This window comes from Trichosurus vulpecula, chromosome 8 (assembly GCF_011100635.1).
Source record: "Trichosurus vulpecula isolate mTriVul1 chromosome 8, mTriVul1.pri, whole genome shotgun sequence".
Taxonomy (NCBI): domain Eukaryota; kingdom Metazoa; phylum Chordata; class Mammalia; order Diprotodontia; family Phalangeridae; genus Trichosurus; species Trichosurus vulpecula.
In genome coordinates, this window is record NC_050580.1 from 35,138,022 (window position 1) to 35,158,519 (window position 20,498).

General features: G+C 47.6%; 1 protein-coding gene across 5 annotated transcripts in view; it reads left to right on the forward strand.

Annotated features, from left to right (window-relative positions):
• PEAK1 (pseudopodium enriched atypical kinase 1) overlaps positions 1–19,725 on the forward strand; it is a 275,075-nt gene extending 255,350 nt beyond the window's left edge. For all 5 annotated transcript variants that reach the window (XM_036734155.1, XM_036734154.1, XM_036734159.1 and 2 more), the window contains one exon: positions 12,685–19,725. In XM_036734155.1, coding sequence (XP_036590050.1) covers positions 12,685–13,821 — 1,137 coding nt within the window. In that variant the 3' untranslated portion in view covers positions 13,822–19,725. The remainder of the gene's footprint in view (positions 1–12,684) is intronic.
• The last annotated feature ends 773 nt before the right edge of the window (positions 19,726–20,498 follow it).

The following is a 20,498-nucleotide window of genomic DNA, read 5'->3' on the forward strand; positions in this document are numbered from 1 at the left end:
AAGGGAAGGTGCCCAGGAGGGGAAGGCAAGGGCATGGCCGATTAGCGTCGGACCCAAAGCTTGGGCTACGGCTCCCAGGCCTCTGGATTTTCTGCTATGCCGTGTGTTTTCATGGTTAAATGAGACAGTGTTTAAAGACACTTTGAAACCCTTAAAGTCCCAAAGAAATTCCAGTTATTATTTAACATACACATTAAGCCAAAAAACAGACTTCAGGGAGAGGGTAATGGAACATATTGCTAAGAGGAGGCATTCAAGGTAACATGACGCCGAAACGCCGCCCCGTCGATGCGCAGGATGGTGGCGGCCGTCCATCCCACACCTTTCCTGTTACAAGATCACCAATGGAATATGGGAGCCCATTTCAGGGAAGGTCCTTGAACTATCTGTTCTCTCAAAACAATTGAGAAATAGGGCTTGGATAACATTATGTATTATTGCCTGGCAATCTTGTCTCATTACCAAATCAATGGTCTGGTATTGATTTTTTACTTGTAATGATGCAAAAGTAATCTACAAAGAACAGGTGGCAGGTTGTTATAGAGTGTGAGTTACCAGCAGGTTTGGGGAAGGACGTGTTACTTAAATGCTTAATGTAACTCTCTTTGATGACGGTGCCTCTGGGCCTTTCCAGAATCACAGGATGAATTACACAACTTTGGAAAAATATTATAAAGGAAGCATTGCGTAGTGTGATAGATGGATGGCCTCGGGAGGCAGAGATGCTTGGGTTCTCATCCTGCCCATGGCATTTACTGACAGTGTGACCACAGGCAAGTCACAGTACGCCCCTAGAACACTCAAGTCAGAGATGTGTGTCAATCTGCACTGGTGGAGGCAGTTCCTATCCTGGCAGGCACAGGTCCTGCTTGAAGCACAGGAATGTGGAAGGTAGCCAAAGGAGCCCTGAAGATCAGAAAAGACCAGCCCACGGCCAACTCATCCCTGCTCCTGTTTACTCTGGGCACTGTGCGGATTCCCGAAGATCATGTGCTTTTCTCACAACAGCTGATGAGCCAGAGCAAGAATCATTTCCCCATTTTACTGATAAAGAGCCTGGCATCAGAGAACAAAAGTCACTTCCTCCAGGCTCCAAGAGGAAGAGGCAGCCAGGCCAGCATTTGATGCCAGCTCATCTGCCTCCCGGGTGTGCCACAGATGCCTAGGGGTGGGACTTCGACTCAGAGGACCAGTGACCTTTAAAGTATCATAAAGATGGATCCATGTTAGATTTCTGTAACCTTATTTATGACCAAAGGGTATTTCCCATAAAATGTACACCTGAGGCAGCAGCTGAGCACTAAGAACTTTGCTTCCTGGCCTAAGCTGTTCAGAGCTGCCTTTTAAGAGAAGGGATTGTGTGCCTGGACTCTTAGGTCTTTCTGCTACGTGTGGATTCCATTTCAATCTTCAGGTTTAACGTTGGATTTTGGTTATTTCAGTGCCAAGGTTCCCCTTCACAGCATTGCCCCACCCAGTGCTTTTTGATAGTCATGACCACACAGCCAGAGAGCGGAACGTAGGCTCCTTGAGGACAGGTCACACTTTTGTCTCTGTACCCCAGCGCCCGGCACGTAGGAAGGGCTTCATGCACTTCTCGGCCATAGTTGGACATGGTGTAGAATCTGTTTTTCATACTTGGTACTAGAACTGGAGTGCTTTTAACTGTAGGGAACCTTCAGGATTATCTAGTTCCACCTCCTTGTTCTGCAGATTGAGGACACTCACCCCTGGAAAGGTAAATGACTTACCTAGAGTCCCACAGGTGATCAGCTGCAGAGCCCAGGGTTGAGCCAGGGACATCTGGCTTCCAGAGCCAGGATTCCCTCTCCTGGACTGTGCCTCCACTTCAGAGCTTTTCTTCCTCAAGATGCCAAGGAAGAAAGAGTTATGTATTTGAAGTATTGAGTGAAAGCAACAAAATATTGACAATCTCAAAGAATCATAAATATTTAAGTTGCCAGAAAATCTGAACATTATCCCCATCCAGTCTCTTTACTGCCAGATCAAGTGTTCTTTCCACTAGATTCCTCTGGCTTCCCAGCAATAGCCAAATTTAGTCTTATATTCCTAGTGAACTGATTTTGTCTAAATATTCAAAGGACAGCTTGACTTAAGAACCATTTCTGTGGCAGAACAGCGTGAGCTATGATGTGTCTGAATTGGTCGGGGAGGAGCTGTTTACAGATTAATGGGCATAGCCACAATGTGGCAAAGGTTTTCACTATCTTCCATCTTATGCTTATGAAGTTGATTTTTTGAACCCAAACATAAAACTTTACATCTCCCTGGATTTAGAGACATATTCTAGCCTAGCCTCTGAGGTGACCCAGACTTTGTCATCAGACATGTTACTACCCTTCCCATCTTGGTGGCCTCTGCTGTTAAAGTGGCTAAGTCATCTATGTATTTATCCAAGTCACTGATAAAAATGCCAGACAATGTAAGGTCAAGGTCACAGTCATGGGCCATTCCACTAGAAACCTTTCAAGTTGATACAGAGCTGTTAAGGATGACTTCTTTGTGAGTCCAGCCATTCAGCCAACTCCAGAGCCGTCTTAACTGAATATCAGACATCGACAGAGGTCCCTTATGGAAGCCCTTCATGGAGAATATATGGTTGTTTGCATGACCATCAGTGATGAATCCATCACTGGGTAGCCTGGTTGACTGGGTGGTACATGAATCAGGCTGGAAGGTGGCATGGCCTCCAGGTGGAACTTGTATTCCTCCAACGAGAAAGGGATTTAAGCTCATTCACTGGCATTAGTGGAGTAGGTCAAAATAGGTCAGACATTGGAACGGCAAGAGAAGTTTTAAAATGGCCTGTGGAAGTCTTTCCTCCACTTTGAGCCTCAGTTTCTCTTCCTGTCAAATAAAAGGATTGAGCTGGGCAGCCTCTCCTGTCTCTTCCAGAACTGGATTATGTGAATCTGGAATTGATTCTTGCCTTTTGTGGCTCCTGATCCCTTTTCACTCCACATGTATGCGTGCTTGCGTGTATGGGAAGCCATACTAGATACGGTGCTGCAAATACTTCACTGTAAAATCGACCCCTTCCCATTCCCAAACCTCTAGATTGCTTTAACATGGTTCTCATTTCAGCTAATGAATTAGACCCTAGGCTGCAGAAACGGTAAAACCAAGACATGACATCTGCAGGCCCCAAAATGGCATCCTCAGCCCAGCCTATGCTGTTGGCAAGTCACTTTCTAGTCCTAGGATCCCAGACCTCAGATGAGGAGACCAAGGCCTCCGGTGTGTAAATACCTTGTCCAAGGTCACACAGTAAGTAAACAGCAGGGCCAAAATTTAAAACAAAGGCTCTGACTCTGAATTCTCCATTGTTTGGACTGCATAGACCGTGCCCCTCTGAACCAGCACTTCTGGTAAAAGCAGGCCTTTCCCCAAGCGAGGACCTGAGTAACTGGGTACACCCCCATGGCTGGCCTGGCCATGGGCCTGCCAGGAATCTGACCAAAATTACCTTCAGAGGAACACGACAAATCCAAATTAATAGTGATTTAACTAATAAAATGTGTCATTTAATTGCTTTTCTGACCCTCCAAGGCCCACAAAGCCCCGCAGACTCTCGCCTCAGCCGCATCCTGCCGAGTGCTTTAGAGGCAAAGTTCTGGGCAGACTTACAGGAGAATGATTCCTCAGCTCGGAACTCTCCCAAATACCTGGCTAAAAGTCTGGCACACTCTGGGCAAACTGTGGGGACCAGCATCTTCTCTAGCTTCAGGAGGCTGCCGAAGTCCAGCTTATCTTATTCCAGGATGCTGAGAAAGCAAGACACTAATCGAAAAAGGTATTAAGAGAAACCGCCGCGACTGCTCAGAATTTCGAGGTAGTTCAGACTGTAGACACGGGTAATTAATTACTGGCTTACTGACGTGGAGGGAACTGAAGGTTCCAGTTTCTTAATTTAACATAAAAACTCCACACTGAAACTACCAGCAGTGATGAATCAGCAGAACTTCCCTCCTCTCCCACCCCAAATGGCACACATATTCTAAGCCCTTGGCACTCAGTAGCCACCTCATTTTGGGGCCGAATGCATTCCAAAGTGTGCCCAATGGGTTCAAACCCTGCATCCTGTGGTATGGGTGATAACCTAAAGTAGAGGCCTCCAAGAAGCAGAAGGATGCGTTACCTGTCACTTCATGCAAGGTTCCATATATAGTCTCTGCTCCTAAGGAACCTCAAATAAAGTGGGTTCTAATCTTGACTCTTGGCTGGTTCTAAAACCACTTTGTCCCTTGGTTTTCCCAATCTATTACAGCAGAGATGAAAATTCCCCTTACACTCAACATCCTGCCATTTTGACTTAGGAATGTAAGAGTTTCTTTTTAGGTTCCAATATATATTGTAGAGAGAATCCTAAAGATGTAAGATACACACAAAATGAAATAGCAAAGTTCTTTGTAGTTACATTCCTAAATTTCTCTTCTAGGCTGTGGGATGGATTTCTTAAGAATGGACATATTTAGGAGAATTGAAATTCCAAAGTATGTGTGCCTCCCCAAATGTCCTAGCACATGCTCACTGCAGAGAATGCTTCATAGTTTAGACCCAGGTGCCACTTTATAGCTCAGACATTTAATCCATTCTTCCTATAGTCACAGTAGGACTAGACATCTGTCTCCTAGGCTCATGGTATCATGGAATAGTTGAGATGGAAGGAATCTCAAGATCTTCGAGGCCAAGCTCCCTTGGCTCCCAGCCTCTCTTTTTAGCAAGGAAGTTGTATGTGTGATGGGCCAAGGTAATGCCACTGGTTCAGTGGCAGAGCTAAGATTCAAATCCAATTTTCTGTTTCCTGGTCTAATTCTCTTTCTTCAGTGCCATGATTTTCTATCTCAATCTCCTTCCCTTGTCCAAATGATCCATATTATGCTGTATTATCCCAGTTTTTACAGTAGAGTATGTGCTCTGGGCTATCCCTTTGTTATATTTAGGTCTATAAGCTTAATACTGCAGAAGCTCCTAGGACCTGTGCCTGCAGTTTGCCTTAATCATGGGATCATCGGATTGGGAGCTAAAAGGGCCTATTGATGGAAATGTTTCACATGATTTCACATGTATATTCTATATCTAACTGCTTACTGTCTCAGGGAGGGAGGGAGAGAATTTGGAAATCAAAACTTTGAATGAAAATGTTAAAAAATTTAAAAACAAACAAAAGGGCCTATTGAGAGGAAGCCAAGACCCAGAGACGAGAGGTGACTTGCCTAAAGTCACCCAGCAAGAGGATGGTGGGAAGCCAGGCCTCTTGGCACATTCCCAGCATTGATGGAGCACTCATTGCTGTGCCAGGCTTTGGGGAGGTCCCCAGCCAGTGGCCACAAGGTTCCCTGGGGCCAGGGAGGACTCCAGGTACTCTGTGGTGGGGCTGTTGTGGCTCTGGGGTCTCATCTGTGGCTGCGCTTTTGTGTGATCCAGCAGACTAGCCAGGCAGCACAGGATTGTGGTCTGCAGTGGTTCTAGTTTTCATCACCCAGCAGTTCATTCCCCGCAAACCCACGCTCACTGAGGCCCTGGGAGAGGCACAGGCTGAGCAGAAACGAGATGCCCTGCCAGCAGAAGGGGAGTGGGCTGAAGGCCTCTTGGGCTGCTGGGGCCTGTCCTGGAAAACAGAAGCTAATGCAGAACATTTTGGGAGAGTCTTACAGCACCTCACAATTCTCACAAGTGGAAAAGAATGGTGAAGAGCCGTGTGTGCAGCGTGGAGCTGACTCAGTCTGGAGAGGTGGCCAGGGCCCCATCAGCCCAGAGCAGAGACTCTTGGGTTCTTGCTGAAGTTTTAGCAGGAAGAGAAGGGGAAGCGTGTCATGCAGCCCCGTCATTCACCACCATCAGCATGTTCTTCTCTTCCATGTTCTTCCATGTTCTTCTCTCCAGCTCCCTTCAGGTTCTTGAAGACTCATCAGGTATTGCACCACTGAATGGCCTGTGGCTAAACATCCCCTCCAGCCATTGTTCTGGCTTGCCAGATGACCTCCCCTCCAGGCCCACTCCTTCCTGGGTTCTCTGTGGGAAGCAGGGAGAGCATGCTCCTCCCCAGTGAGGCAGGTGGGTTAACAGGGCTCACAGCCTAGGAGAGAGGAGGCTGGACTTGGAGTCAAGTGACCCAGGTTCAGACCCCGGTTCTGACACTAACCAACTGTGCCCTCCATCCTGAGCGAGTCACTGACCCTCCTGTTTCCCTACTCCCAGGGAAGTGTCAGGAAAAGTGCTTTGTAAACCTGAAAGGTCATAGGTGGGCAGGCTCTTAACACTGCTTCGTATTCACTATGCCTTTGGGCAGCTCATAGGACTTCCCAAAGTATGAATCAATTTCCGGCTGCTCATGCTAATTTTGGCCTAACAATTAACACCAAGAAAACAGAGGTTCTCCACAGCCAGAACCCCACCATCCATACGTGGAACCATGGATTACAGCAAACGAAGAAGTTTGAATGCTTACCTTGGCAGTGTGCTTTCCGGGGATGAACGCATGGGTGATGACGGGGAGGTGATGAGCCACACACTGCTGGAACTGGCTCAGTGTTTGAGAGGCTCTGAAGGAAAGAGTAGGGGAGGAGAGGTATTAGACTGATTACCAAACTGAAGGGCTGCAGAGCCCTGGCGCTGACCTCATTGTAGTATGCCTGTGAAACCTGGACAGTCTAGCAGCGCCATGCCAGGAAACTGAATCACTTCCATTCACAATTGTAGGAAGATCCTGAAGATCACCTGGCAGGATGAGGACACTGAGCCCCTTTCTTGGGCTGAGCTGCCAAGCATTCAGATTCTACTGCAGAAAGTCCAGCTCCAGTGGGTTGGCCCCATTGTTCAAATGCCAAAAGTACATTTGCCTAAAAGACTATTTTACAGAGAACTCACACAGGGCAAGCACTCATGCAGGGGTCAGAAGAAGCAATCCAGGGGCACTCTGAAGAATTCTGCAGTTGATTGTGTGGGAGACACTGGTCCAGCACTGCCCAGCATGGCGTATCCAAATCAAAGAAGGCACTGTGAGCAAAGCAGAATTACAGTAGCTCCAAAGGAACAGGAGGTGCCCAAATTTAGAGCCTTCTCCACTCCAGATGTTCATATGAGCTATTTGTGCCTGACCTGTGGTAGAGTCTTCTGAGCTCATGTTGGTCTCATCAGCCACAGTTGGACCCCAACACAGTGATGCTATTTGGGGCCTCTTCCAGCACCAAGGACAACAGCCAGCCAAGGACTTCACAGTTGTAGACTCACACATACACAGACATGCAGTGACACTCGTGTGTGCGTGAGCACTCACTCCCACCTTTAAAAATCTCAATGTGTAGGGTGGGGTTATTCATATAAAAAGCAACAACTTCACTTTGCCTAGAAGGCGAGCAGAGCAGCTGCCATGAACAGAAACTAGGCCTGCAACAAAATGAGCAGTATCCAGTAAACCTTTCAGAGATTTCAGTGTACAGAGACACCGTGAAATCTTCTTCCTCTAACCAGTTGGGCTTCTAATTTTATTTACGGTACAACATAACCTTTACTGAGAATACATTTTATATTTTGCTAAACTGCATTTGTGAAGATTGCAGGAAAGTGCAGTTCGACCCTGAGCCCATCAATTTCTTTTCTCCATTTCTTGACCAGAGGTTTGCAGTGCTGAGCTCTCCCCTTCGGCATCTGAGAATCAGGGTGGTTTTTTTTTCCATAATCTTGAAGCAGCAGTATCCTAAAGAAGAAAGGGTCTGAAAAGCCATCAGACTCTCATCTGAAAGCCAGAGTGACTGGGATTCTCCCCCTCCTCCTTTTTGCTCCAGGATCCTTATTAACCAGCTGAATTCTTTTGATGTCCAGCCACCCAGAGGGCATGTGTGGGTGCTTATGGGTCAGCTACCCAGCCAGCCACCTAATTACCTCTTTCGATGAGAGTTAGCCTCAGAGGGAACACAGGGGCCCTCAGGACCCCTGAGCCTGGGCTCTGCCCAGAGGAGGCACCCCAGGGACTCTTCAGCATTCTAAGTTTGCCTTGTATGCTGTTCTCGGGTCCTTCTTGCCCTGTGCAGCCATTAGGACCCCTCTGACATGGAGAAATAGACCTCAGCAGGTGTGGTTCTGCCCTGGCAGGTACATGGACACCCTGCCCAGCTGGTATGTTCAAGAAGTATCCAACATGGAATCTGCTCAGACTCAAAGCAGTTTTTTAACTATTTCCCAGAGAGAAAGGGGAGCCGGGTGTCGGGGCGGGGGGAGTCATTTACTCACACATTGCAAAAGGAACAGTCATGTATAATATGGAGTCTTTGAAGTTCATGGCTTGTTCCTATTTCGAAATGAGAAGAAGCCAGCAGGCCTTACAGAAACAGTTCCTGGTTGTCAAGGGACCTTCAAGATTACCCTAAAACAACCCCAGTGGCTATTGTCTGAGCTCCACCCTATACTGAGGAAGGGGCTTCAATGCTTTTCAAAGGACTAAAAAATGAAAAGGTTGAATTCAGGGAACGTTCAGGAGGTTCAAGAAGTAAATTTGTTCCCTGGATGGAATAAAACAGTGGACATGAGAAAGAACATGGGGAAGAATATTGTCCATTTGTCCTAGAGACAGTACTTTGCTTTCTCAAATAACTCTTTGGGGCTAGAAATTTATCATCGGAAGGCAGGTCATTTAGGTTTTTAAAAACTAAAACAGTCAAGTTATTAATATTTGAAAAAGATCTACTGTGTAGTGCATAGAACATTATTTCTTAGAATTTAATACTCCTATCTAAATTAACATCATAGTGGGCTCCATAATAGAGATTTATGAGATACCCATCATATGAGAAATCCGATTATGGAAATCTCCATAGGTCTATGTGCTTAATTGTGACTGTTTTGATGGGTCTAAACCGATTAGGAGCCCTGGTATTTTTCCCCTGTTTCTTGGCCCAGACTTCTCCTTTTTCCATTTACCCTTAAAATCAGTGACCCATTAGTCTTCTTCTAAATGTTGCAAGATAGAGAGATTAGACAATGCTGGCCTGCTGAGCATGGCTGTCTGTGTGTAGACCATTCCTCTCATCAATGCAGCCAAAATGACTGGCCAATTTGTCATCCTTTCTTTGTAAATCATTTTGAGAGTTCAGCTGGAGTTGATCTGAGAAGTTAAGCATAAGTTCAGGTGGGAGTATCCATCTTTTTATTATCCATTCAAGCCCAGAGGTTTAAAGAAAAAAAGTCATCAAAATGAGTGGCTTTCCCTGTTTGCAGTGGTGAACAAAGCTGTGGACATCCCAGCGAAACTTGGCTCCGTGAGAGTTTCTGCCAGCTTGCTAAGACTTAATCAATCATCTCCCCGTAAGCTTCAACTGGCAGATCCTCGTTCCCTCTGGCTTTCTGACAGCCATGCGGGGATCTCTGCCAACAAATTGACCAAATGGTCAGGACGTGGCGTCCATGGGAAGATGGAGATCATGGACAACGACCACCCTCTTTTGCCTTGAGCCAGACTCACATGGCAGTGGAGCCGAATGGAGCTTAACTCCCCAGGAATCAATCATACAGGGGAAAAAAAATCACTAGAATTCTCAAGACAAAGAGATAGTTTTCTTCCTAACATTCTTTGTTATAAAAGTATACAAATGTTTGATACTCTCACCATCACCAAATCTGAATGAGGAGGAACCTCTAAGGCCATCAAGGTTCATTCCTACTCAATAAGAATTCACCTTTCACCGGTGGAGCCAAGCTCGGATAGAAATGGGGGCCACCAAACCCTACATCAGGATCCCTGTGGTCCAGACGGTGACTTAGAAAGCCACATATTAACATTACCTATGTTTTATTTTATTTTCATTTATTTTGTTAAATGTTTCCCAATGATAGTTTATCTAGTTCTTCAGCACTAGAGCATGTGTATGTGTGTGCATGTGTTTTGAGAATTATAAAGCGCTATCTAAATTTGGGACAGAATCATTTGGTCTCCAGGTGTTACATTTGAGAGGAAGGGTTTGACGGTGTGCCTTGCCTTGTCGAGAGTAATATTTTTTAAATTATGCATTGTTCTAATTATGAGGTAGTAAGCCAGGGACACAGGGAAGTGGGAATCCTTGTGCATTCACTCTGTTACTGTCTGTCAGGTAAAATGGAAATGAGGAAGCCACGGGATGTGGGCGGGGCTCATGCCTGGACTCTCAGCCCAGGGTTGCTGCAGAATACCCACAGGACTGTGGACAAATCACTCCCCCTTCCTGGGTCTGTTTCTTCATCTGTGGAGTCCAGGGTCTGGACGATGTGGGCCCCACATCTCCTCCAGTTCAGACCTGAATTAAAGACCCAGTTATGCTGTTTACTAGCTATGGGACTTGAGGCCCATCCTTTTCCCTCAGCAGCCCCTAATGGCTCTAGCATCCTTTGGACAAGTCACTTCAGCTGGTGGTCTTGGTCTTCTCTCCCAATGGATCTGAGCACGCCATGGTCCGTGGAAGGCCGGATCATCACAAAATGATGGTTGTGAAGGAACTCTAAAAGAGCATGTGCCACACTTGAGAAGTACCTTAAGCAGCATCATGCAGAAATGATTTAAGGCCAGGTTGATGAGCGCACAGAATTGTGCCCTGCACTGACCAGCATGGCAGCCAACCCAGCCAAGCTGCAGGAGTCATCATCTGTGGAAGAGGCTCCTGCTGAGGCAGAGGGAGATGGGGGGTTTACAGTGACCAAAAGACCAAATCAGAGACAACTCCTGCCTTCAGGAGCTCTGGGCCACCCCCATAAGGGAGGCTAGCTCTGACTGGGAAGTAGGTGATTCCTAAAGAGTCCCACATCAGTTACTCGCCAAGCACCTTCCTCACCAGGTGCCAGGCCAGGGAGGAAGCCGGAGCCTCTCAAAGCCCAGCAACCTGGTGATCAGGGGTCAGAGCGGAGCCTGAACCCCAGAGCTCCTGACTCCATACCCAGCCCTGCTGCATCTCTGTAGTCAGCCTGAATGAACAGCTGTTTTATGGTGTCTCTTTGTTTCTCTATTCCTATGGCCCTATCACTGGTACCAAGGCACATGGCAGCAATAAATATGTATAAATACCATAAATGAGAGATGCGTCTCTCCCAGGAGACTCCCTCGCCTTTGGTCATCTCTGAGAAAATATTCATTTGAATGGAAATCAGAGAGTGAAGCTCCTCAGAACTGAGGACCGTCTGCATCCTCCTAAGAAAGTGATGCATTTTCTCTTTTTAAATAAAATTGACTAGAAGATGCATCGGGTAAATGTGCTGCTTTTCTGTGTGACTGTGATAAACAGGCAATGTAAACACTGCTGGGTGTGTTGCTGGGAAGACTTTGATATTTATGAAATAGGGAGGCCCCCTCAGGCTGAGGAGGAGAGATTGGAATAATGGATTCACCTGCTTAGCGGAGCTGTGAAGGCTGATGTCTTGCTTTTCGTCACTGGGGCATAGCAGTTAATCTCCCATTTTTGGCCTCGTTAAGAAAAGGCCAGGATGCTCATATAAGTCTGTTCACTGTTCAGATTATTCTGAGGGGTGGGGCAGCCTTTTTATGCCTGTGAGCAAGATCGTCAGTAATGGGGGGTCACCTTTCTTTACCACTGTAAGCTTACAGAATGCTTTCTCCGTAACAACCCCTGAGGTAGGCAGTGCAGGAGGATTATCCCCATTTCACAGATGAGGACCCCAACCCTCCAAAGGATTAAATGATTTATCTGTGGGGAGCTGGTAAGAATGAGCCGAGTGGCTGTTGAGTGAGAGCTGGAGCAAGGGCCGGAGGCCATGATACAACCAGGTTGTTAGGGTTACAGAGAATGCTTCCTTTTCAGACCCCTCAGGACTTCAGAGGATCAGAGATGGAGGATGGGAAGGGACCTCAGAGGCCATCTAGTCTCACCCCCTCATTTTATAGATGAAGAAACAGACCCAGGGAAGGCTGCACGGGTCCTCAGTGGCAGGATTTGAACCCAGGACTCTCCCTATGGTGCTAGGTAACCATTGTGGGCATTCCCACAGTTCCTACCATAGCAGAGAATTTCTTGAATTCCTATGGCAGAATTTCTTTGTGATTATCCTCTCTTGGTTTTACTCTGATCCTTAGGCAGGAGATGGATGGCCCCATTTCTAGACCTCTATCCAGAGCCTTTCTAGCTTGGCGTAGGCATTTCCAGAGCCTACGTTCTGATATAAAGCCCTCGATAGGCCTGCCCCCTCCCATGCCCAGTGAAGTATCACGAGTGATCTTACAGGAGTCCCAGTGAGTGGGGAGAATCTATAGATGTGACTATATTTAAACGCACTTCAGCAAGTGTTTATGAGATACCTGCCAGGTGCAAGGGCTAGACACAGAAAGGTGAGAAAACCAGCCTGTTGGGTGGCCCATCTCTGAAACGCAGAAGGCACGAAGGAAGGAGGTAGGGAGTTTCCACCTAAATGAGCGCAGAGCCATGAACACTGACCCTCACCTGACCCAGCCTTTATACCCCTAGAGACAGAGTGAGGGGTGGGCTCCTCATCCTTTATGATTCAATTGCTCTGTGCCTTCGAGGCCTCCAGGAGACCCATTGGAAATAGTCTTCAGCCTCAAGTTCCCCAGACCCAGCCACAAAGATCTGACTTAATGATTCACGAGTCGATCCATATCTGTGTGTTTTTAAAAGTATGATATTGAAACTGCAAAGACATGTCTAATCCCTTCTTTTCCTTTTCCAGATTTGCAAAAGCAAAGCTAAAGAGTCCCAACAGTATTACCACAGTTTGGCCGTCCGGCAGAGTCTGGCCATTCACTTTAATATCCAGCAGGACTGTGGCCATTTCCTAGCTGAAGTCCCCATCCGCCTTCTTCCCTGGGAAGATCCCAACGCACCTGAGAAGGAAGATGATGGAATGGAAGAAGAGGAGGAGGAAGAGGGCACTGAGAAGCGGAGCAAAGATGCGGCCCCTAGTGCCGAGTCAGACAGCCAGGGAGGCACCAGCAAGCAGCGTAGTCACGTGGTGGTCATCACCAGGGAGGTCCCTTACCTCACCGTGGCAGACTTTGTGCGGGAATCTTTAGCCCAGCATGGCAAAAACCCAGACACATACGAGCGCCAGGTCTGCCTGCTTCTCTTACAGCTCTGCTCTGGCCTCGAGCACCTCAAGCCGTATCACGTCACTCACTGCGACCTTCGGCTGGAGAACCTCCTCCTTATCCACTGCAAGGCCGGCGGGAGCGTCCGGAAGAGCGAGCCCAGCCTGACCGCTACTTGTCCAACTAGACTAATAGTGAGCAATTTCTCCCAGGCCAAGCAGAAGAGCCACCTGGTAGACCCGGAGGTCTTTCGAGACCAGTCCCGTCTCGCCCCCGAGATCATCACTGCAACGCAATACAAAAAATGTGACGAGTTCCAAACCGGCATCTTAATCTATGAAATGCTGCACCTCCCTAACCCCTTCGATGAGAACCCAGAGCTAAAGGAGAAGGAGTACACCCGTGCTGACCTCCCCCGGATCCCGTGCCGCTCCCCCTACTCCTGGGGCCTGCAGCAGCTGGCCAGCTGCCTCCTCAACCCCAACCCTTCAGAGCGGATCCTCATCTCCGATGCAAAGGGCATCCTCCAGTGTCTTCTCTGGGGACCCCGCGAGGACCTGTTCCAGACTCTGCACAGCCTGGCCAGCCCCAGCCAGAGAAATGCCGTTCTCCAGAATTGGCTGGACATCAAGCGGACCCTGCTCATGATCAGGTTTGCAGAGAAGTCTTTGGACAGAGAGTGCGGAGTCAGCCTGGAAGACTGGCTCTGTGCGCAGTATCTGGCCTTCGCCACCACAGACTCTCTAGGGTGCATCGTGAGCATCCTTCAACACCGCTAAGGTGCATGGGATTGTGGTTCTTCTCAGCAGCCCCTGGTTCTCCCTGTGCCCATCCACATTCCGCCTTCCCTCAGAAAGTGGCTTACAAGGAAAGGAAAGGAAGACTGACCATTTGTTCCCATCCTGGAACAGATGAGGTCCATTTGGCAAGGTCACCTCCAGCCCTCAATACAGTGGGAAACAGAGTCAGTCTGGAATTTTCTAGAAATTAATCTGCAAGGCTATGCAGTTGTCTTCCACTTAAATATCTCCAAGCTTAATGTTTCTATAAATATAGATGAATGAAAGAAAAAAAAACATCCCTGAAGGAACAGTTTCCTTGGGTATGAATACAATGAGCTCTGTTTAAATTCCCCTATAGTTCTGGATAGTCCCTGACTGACTTTTCAGCATGTCATATTTTAGATAGCAATATACAAAGTTAACTGATCCCCATTATCAACCAGTAAGCTCTCTAAATAGGTGATCTTTCTTTTTTCTTGTTGAAATGTCTATTTGCTATCATAGGCATGTAGAGCTGTTATCCTCACCCTCATGATAGCCTTACAGAGGGCCACATGGTCTAAGACAGATGGTGGGTGGGGCCCAGCCAGGTAAGCCTCACCCCAGGAACTGGCCAGAGCCAAGACTTCCTTGGGCTGCTCCAAAGCATATGTCCTATGTAGAGGATGAGCAGAGCCCCAACCCTCCCATCACCATTGGCAGCCCCCTCCCCCATCTAAATGACTAAAGGATCATCAGCCACTTTCAGCTTCTCAGTAGGAAAGGGGATTCTTCTGCTTTTCTGGCAGGTGCCGAGGCAGCCTCCCCCGTATGGAGCTGCCCTATGCTCCTCCAGGCTGGGAGGGGGAACCGAGTCACAAGTGCTGTTTTTGATGAGTGTCAAAGCCGTCAGGTTTGGCAGCCCCACTAACAGTGCCCTGATCACAGTTTTTCCCTATGGCAGTAATTGGCTTGCTTCCTTCTCCCAGCAGAGTGACTGTCAGCTGAGCTCAGAGGTGTATTTAGGGGGAGGGGAGCCAGTGGCCCTTGAGGTGCCAGGCAGAGGAGGGAAGGAGCCACCCTCTGACCTTCTTCCCCAGTATTGGCCTCCTTAGACATGTGGCCCCACGCTCAGTATTACTAGGTTCCAAACCACATCTGAAATTGCTCAGGAGGACCTGTGCTGGGAGCATCTTGGATTTGCCGACACTGGGTGTCACAAAGCTGATGGCCTTCTTTCTGAGCCTCGTGCTTCTCTCCAATGGATATATGTGCAATTCTTGTATTTTTTAAGCTGTATATGACAGTGTTTACGTTGCAACCTCACCTGAAGCAAGACCTACGGAATCCCCACCCTTCCTCTCCAGGCACATAAACGAGCTTCAGACAGGAGTGCTTTTTACATATGTGTGGATGTTTGTATGTTTATTTCGTTCAAAACTGTGAGTAATCCGTTTACTTCAGCCTTGAAAACAAATTAGCCACTTTGACCCTGTGTGCATGCTGGGACCAGAGAGGAGGCCCCATGCTAAGCAGCCTTGGGGCTCCCGTTTTCCAGGGAAGGCCCGCAAGAGCCCCGTGGGCTGGGCCCTCAGGCCATGGGGACCCAGATTGATTGTGCAGTATTACGTAGCACATTAGTGGCCTTGGAAATAGTTCTAAACTTTGGTGATTTTTTTTTAAGCCTTTCATTTGATTCACTGGTGTCTACAAGTGATCAGGAAAGGAGAAGGAGAATGTATTTTATTGCAATGTTACCTTTTTCTTTTTTTTGTTAAGGAAAAATGAGATGTTAAAGGGAGTTGGTTGATGGTGTGCTTCCTTCTAGTGTGCGTCAGGCATCTCCCCTAGGAGATGGTGGTCTGGCTGTTGTGGGCCAGCTGCCCCAGCCCCAGGCCAGCCCCAGAGTTTAGAGCTGTAAGTAATTTGGGGCCCATTGGCCCTGGTGCACCTGTGCTCCCCAAAGGCTACTTCCTGTCCTCCTGCTTCCCACCCCCCAAGCTTCAGCTTGCTTATTTACAGGCCCATCCTTCCTGGCCTCATTACCCACTATCCCGGCTACCCACAGCCTCAGGCCATTCCAGCAGGCACATCCTCCAGCCCACCTGGCCCTTCAGGTTATTGAGATATCCATTCTAGGTGTCACTTGTTTGGGTGACTTGCACATGGCACATTGTATAGTTTTATGTTCAGTGCACCTGGTCCCTGGCCTTCCTTTGACCCTTAGCTTTCTCATTTCCTTTCTGTTATGTATATGATGACTCAGATTCTGGTCATTTATTCTAACTCTGTCATAGAATCAAGCGTCTCATCACCGGAGGCTGGCCACCAGTGGCAGGTCCTCGTGGCCCCAGCAGCTCCCAAAGAGCCTTGGCCAAGGTGCTCCGAGGCTGGGACCTGAGTGAGGGAAGGGAGCCCACGGTGATGAGATCGCAGATCCCTGAAGTATGAGCTGTGCATCTCTGCAGCGTGGACACCTCTTCCTGCCTGTCTCCTGTGGTGTAGCACTGGGAATATTTAGCACCTCTTCTTGTCCGATGTGATGGTCGCTGTTTTATTTGTCGGTTGTTGGAGTGTAGTTGGTTGGTTTTTGTTTTGCCTTTTCGGGGTGGGGGGAGATGGCTATTCTTTCAAGGGGTGAATTCAGACAAGCCAGACAAGGCCTGAGGCTTCCCAGAGAGGAAGGACAGAAATTGATTTCCTCTGGGCAGTGCCTCGGGAGGGGAAGAAAGGGACGATTTCTTACAAAGAACCACATCCAGTGATCTTCCAAGAATGTAATTCCAAAATAAAGTATTCAGTCATCTTCATAATTGTGGCAAATATTTTCAATGTGTTTGAGTTGCGGTAAGCATCTTGAATTCCTTCTTCATCTAGGACACAGCCTGCTCCTAGCCACAGACAAACGCAGGGGGGTTAGGGTATGAGCACCAAAGCCCTTTAGCAGTTTTCTGAAGTAATAACTACAGTTTGCAGTCAACAGTATTGATTGGAAATAGAGATTTTTTTTTTCCATTGGAATAATTTAACTCTCTATTCCAGACACTTCCATCTATATCAAGAGAATTGAAAAGTCAAGCAGCCTTTTGGACACCATTAAAAGCAAGCACTTTCATAAAGCTAGAGAGAGAAAGCCAAATCTCTGGCCTTCTTGGGTCAGGGCTGGAGCCGCCTGGGCCAGGGATGGGATGGGTAACAGAGTGAGTGCCTTGTTAGAATTAAAATCTACTCTTGAAAGAGAATTACTGGAAAGTCTACCAAAACCCTGAGAAGCCTTAAGCTTTTGGTGTGAGGAAAGCAGCCTTTCCAATAGGTGCTGACTTGGGCCCTAGAGTAATGACAGCATGTCTGGTAGGAAAGGGAGAGATGGAAATCTGTGGAAGCTAACCATGAGATAAGGTCATCAGGAGGGAGCTCCACCAGGCCCCTGAGCTTGATTAGAATTCCAAGCCGAGTTCTCTGGCACTGTATCTGGGGCTTTGGCTTCAGAAGGTGAAGCTGGTAGGTCTGGAGGAACCCCAGGGCCCCACATTTATCCAGCTGATTAACGGGGAGGAGGGGGAAGCATCAAGCACATTATTTAGAGTTTTTGAAAATAAATTTCAGTTCAAAAGAAATGAGGTGAATCCACTTTTGCTTCCATACTCCACATGAGTTGTAAGCCCAGAGACCTGTGCTGGAGATGTTAAAAGAGGTCTCTCTCAGAGTTCAGTTAGCAAGGATCTGGTTGGAAAGTCCCTGGCTCTGAACAACTTCCATAGGGCTTTTGGGTCAAATAGAGTCAGGAGGAGAGCAGCAGGCTTCCCAGACCCAAGCCATAAGTCATCCAGTGCTGGGAAGTCATTTGCAAGCCCCTAAAGCCAGCAGGACTTACAGAAACCTCCATTCTTCCTAGGCCTCCCTCTCAGAGCTGACATTTCTGCTCAAACTGTCTCTAAATGAGTTAGCAGGAGATAAAGAGCCAAGCAAATGATCTGCAAAATATAGACCCGACCACAAGAAACATGACGGGTTTGACATCTTGGCATTTTTGAGAATCCTAAAAGCCTGGGTGGAGGGAGAGGCATTCCTCCCACCCCTTTCTTCTTCATTCTTCTTGCTAATGGATAGCTGCTACCTGTAGGGAGTTACAGGGTGCCACCCTGTTCCTTTACAGAGGAAGAAACTGAGGCTTACAGAGTTGAGTGATTTTGCCAGGGTGCCACAGACCAGGGGGATGAGGAGGATGGGTTCTATAAGTGTAAAGTGGTAGGAAGTGTCGGAATTGGAACCCAGAGCCTCCTGAGACACTGCAATCCCTGCTCCTAGAGGCTGGCTCAGCTTAAGAAGTTATTAATCGTCCTACTTCCTCCCTAACTGGGCTGTTCATTTTACCTCTTTCCAGTTAGTACTCCAAGTCCCCAAGTGGTCTGCAGCCTTGAATTCAAATCACTGCTCTTAACTGCACTGAAATCCAGCGGGTTTCCCTCAGCAGCCCCCAGGGAATGAGAGCGACCCCAGAACCCAAATGGCCTAGGAGGGAGGGGCTGGCATGGCTGAGACTTTAGGGAGAGAAGATACCAAAGACATGAAGCCCTGATGCTTAAGGCAAAGCTTTTGCCAAGCTAATGCCAGAGGAGGGGAATTGACAGACATTCCACCTCCACCCTTAGAAATGATTTTTATTCCTTTTTTTAATAGCAAAGTCATGTGTTAGGAAAAAAAAAAGAAGAAAAACCACCACCACCCTCCCCACCCCCCCCCCAAAAAACCCACCCTGGGCTGAATGTAAGGTTCCGAGGAACCTGACCTCTCCTCTCCCCCTCTCGCTACTCCAGGAAGGGGCAGTCAGGAACTATCCCATGGGGCTAAGCTTGTGAAGAAACAGCCCATCTCTTTGACACTGTATTTGAAGGATTTTTTTCTTTTTAATGATGGTTTCAGTAGGTGGTGTTTTAAAGAATCCTTGGGAGATTTCTTTAATGGATTGTGAATGTTTTTATAAACCTTCCTGCAGAGGTGTTTACCACTCATCATTACCATCATGTAATAGTTACTAAGTGCCCAGAAGGAGAAAGGGGCTCGCCAGCTGGCTCGACCTCTTGCCCAGGCCTGTTCAAATTTGATTCGGTTTGCTGCTACAGCATTGAGGAAGTGTTCTCCATCTGAGCTGCCGGCAATGCTCTCAGTCTTCCCACTTCTGGGCACTGCACCACTGAGGACAGCCTCCATGCTATGGGCCAGCCTCAACATCCATCCCACCCTCTGTATTTTTTTAATCCAAGGTGGTTTCAGGGATTCAGAGGATGTTGGAAATTTTTTTACATAGAAGAAATATAGAGATATATATATAGATATATATTACTATGAACTTTATTTCAGAAAATCCACTTTGCCCTTCTTGTGTGTGTGTATATGTATGTGTGTGTGTGAGGGGAAGAGAGAGGAGGGTTGGAGTGTGTGTGTGCCCACACACAGCATATATGCTTGAATGTTTACCTACCCAAAGCTTTCAGGTTAGACTCTTGCTTATTCAGACATGAGCAGGCATCCCTCACCTTGCCAGTTTCAGAAGGTTCTTTGTCTGAGAGTGCTGGGCTAGGATTCTCTGTTGTTGCCACACAGGGCATCAGGGCTCTGAGACCTCCTGGTAAAAGCGTCTCTGGCTCTCTCTGGGTTTTGTCCTTGGAATTTTTTTTTCCAATGACTTCCAAGCCTGCCCCCTCGGTCTGTGTAAGCTTTCTGTTTGGAAAGCTTGTCTCATTCGCTTTATCTGAAGCTCTATCTCTCTGGTCACCCATTTTATAGATGTATAAACATATAAACTAAACCTCCGTCTGTCATTGGGTGGCACTTCTATGCTCTGGTTTGCTGTGGTACTTTGCTGTGGACGCGGTGGCATTCATGTTACTGTGTAAATAAACTCGTTTTATTACACTGAAACCAGGTGTGGAGTTATCCTTGCCAAGATTTCCTTCCCTTTAACGCTTCTCTGGTGGGGAGGGGTTGGTCGGTCTGCAGAAATGATTGTTCCCCAAGGGTACATCAAGCTGGCTGGAGGATCTTCATTAATTTCCAGGGTGTCTGAAAGGCAGAGAGAACTGGATTCTTCTGGACCACCCAGGGAAACCTGGCCTTTCCTTCTCAGAACAAAAAGAATTTTGAAAGCCATTCAGCCTGGGACACCAAAGGATGGCTATCGGATGTTCGGTCTAGTTCTTCTTATGGAATTCTCTGCTCTGGGTCACAAAATGTCGGAGCCAGGAGAAGTCATAGACTGTCTATGACTGGACAAGATTTAGCGGTCTTTGAATCCAATCCTTTCCTTTTACAGATGAGGAAATAGAGAGGGAGAATCCTGCCCAAGATCACACGGGTAGAAAGTGTCAGATCTAGAATCCTCGACTGAGAAAATCTGTCCATTAACTAGCATTTATTAAGCACCAACTGTGTGTCAGGCACTGTGTAAGCACTGGGGATACCAAAAAAAAAAATTCCCTGCTCTCAAGAGAAGAGCTTTTGCCTTGGAATGAAGGAGCTTCCCCTCCCTTAGCCTGTTTCCTCCTCTGTGCAGTGAGGGACATTAAACATAGGATCACACTTGTAGCCCTGGAGGGGACCCCAGAGGTTGGCTAGTCCAATTCCCTCATTTCATAGATGATGAGTCAGGCCCAAGGAGGGGAGCAGAGTTACCCACCAAGTGTCAGAAGCTGTAT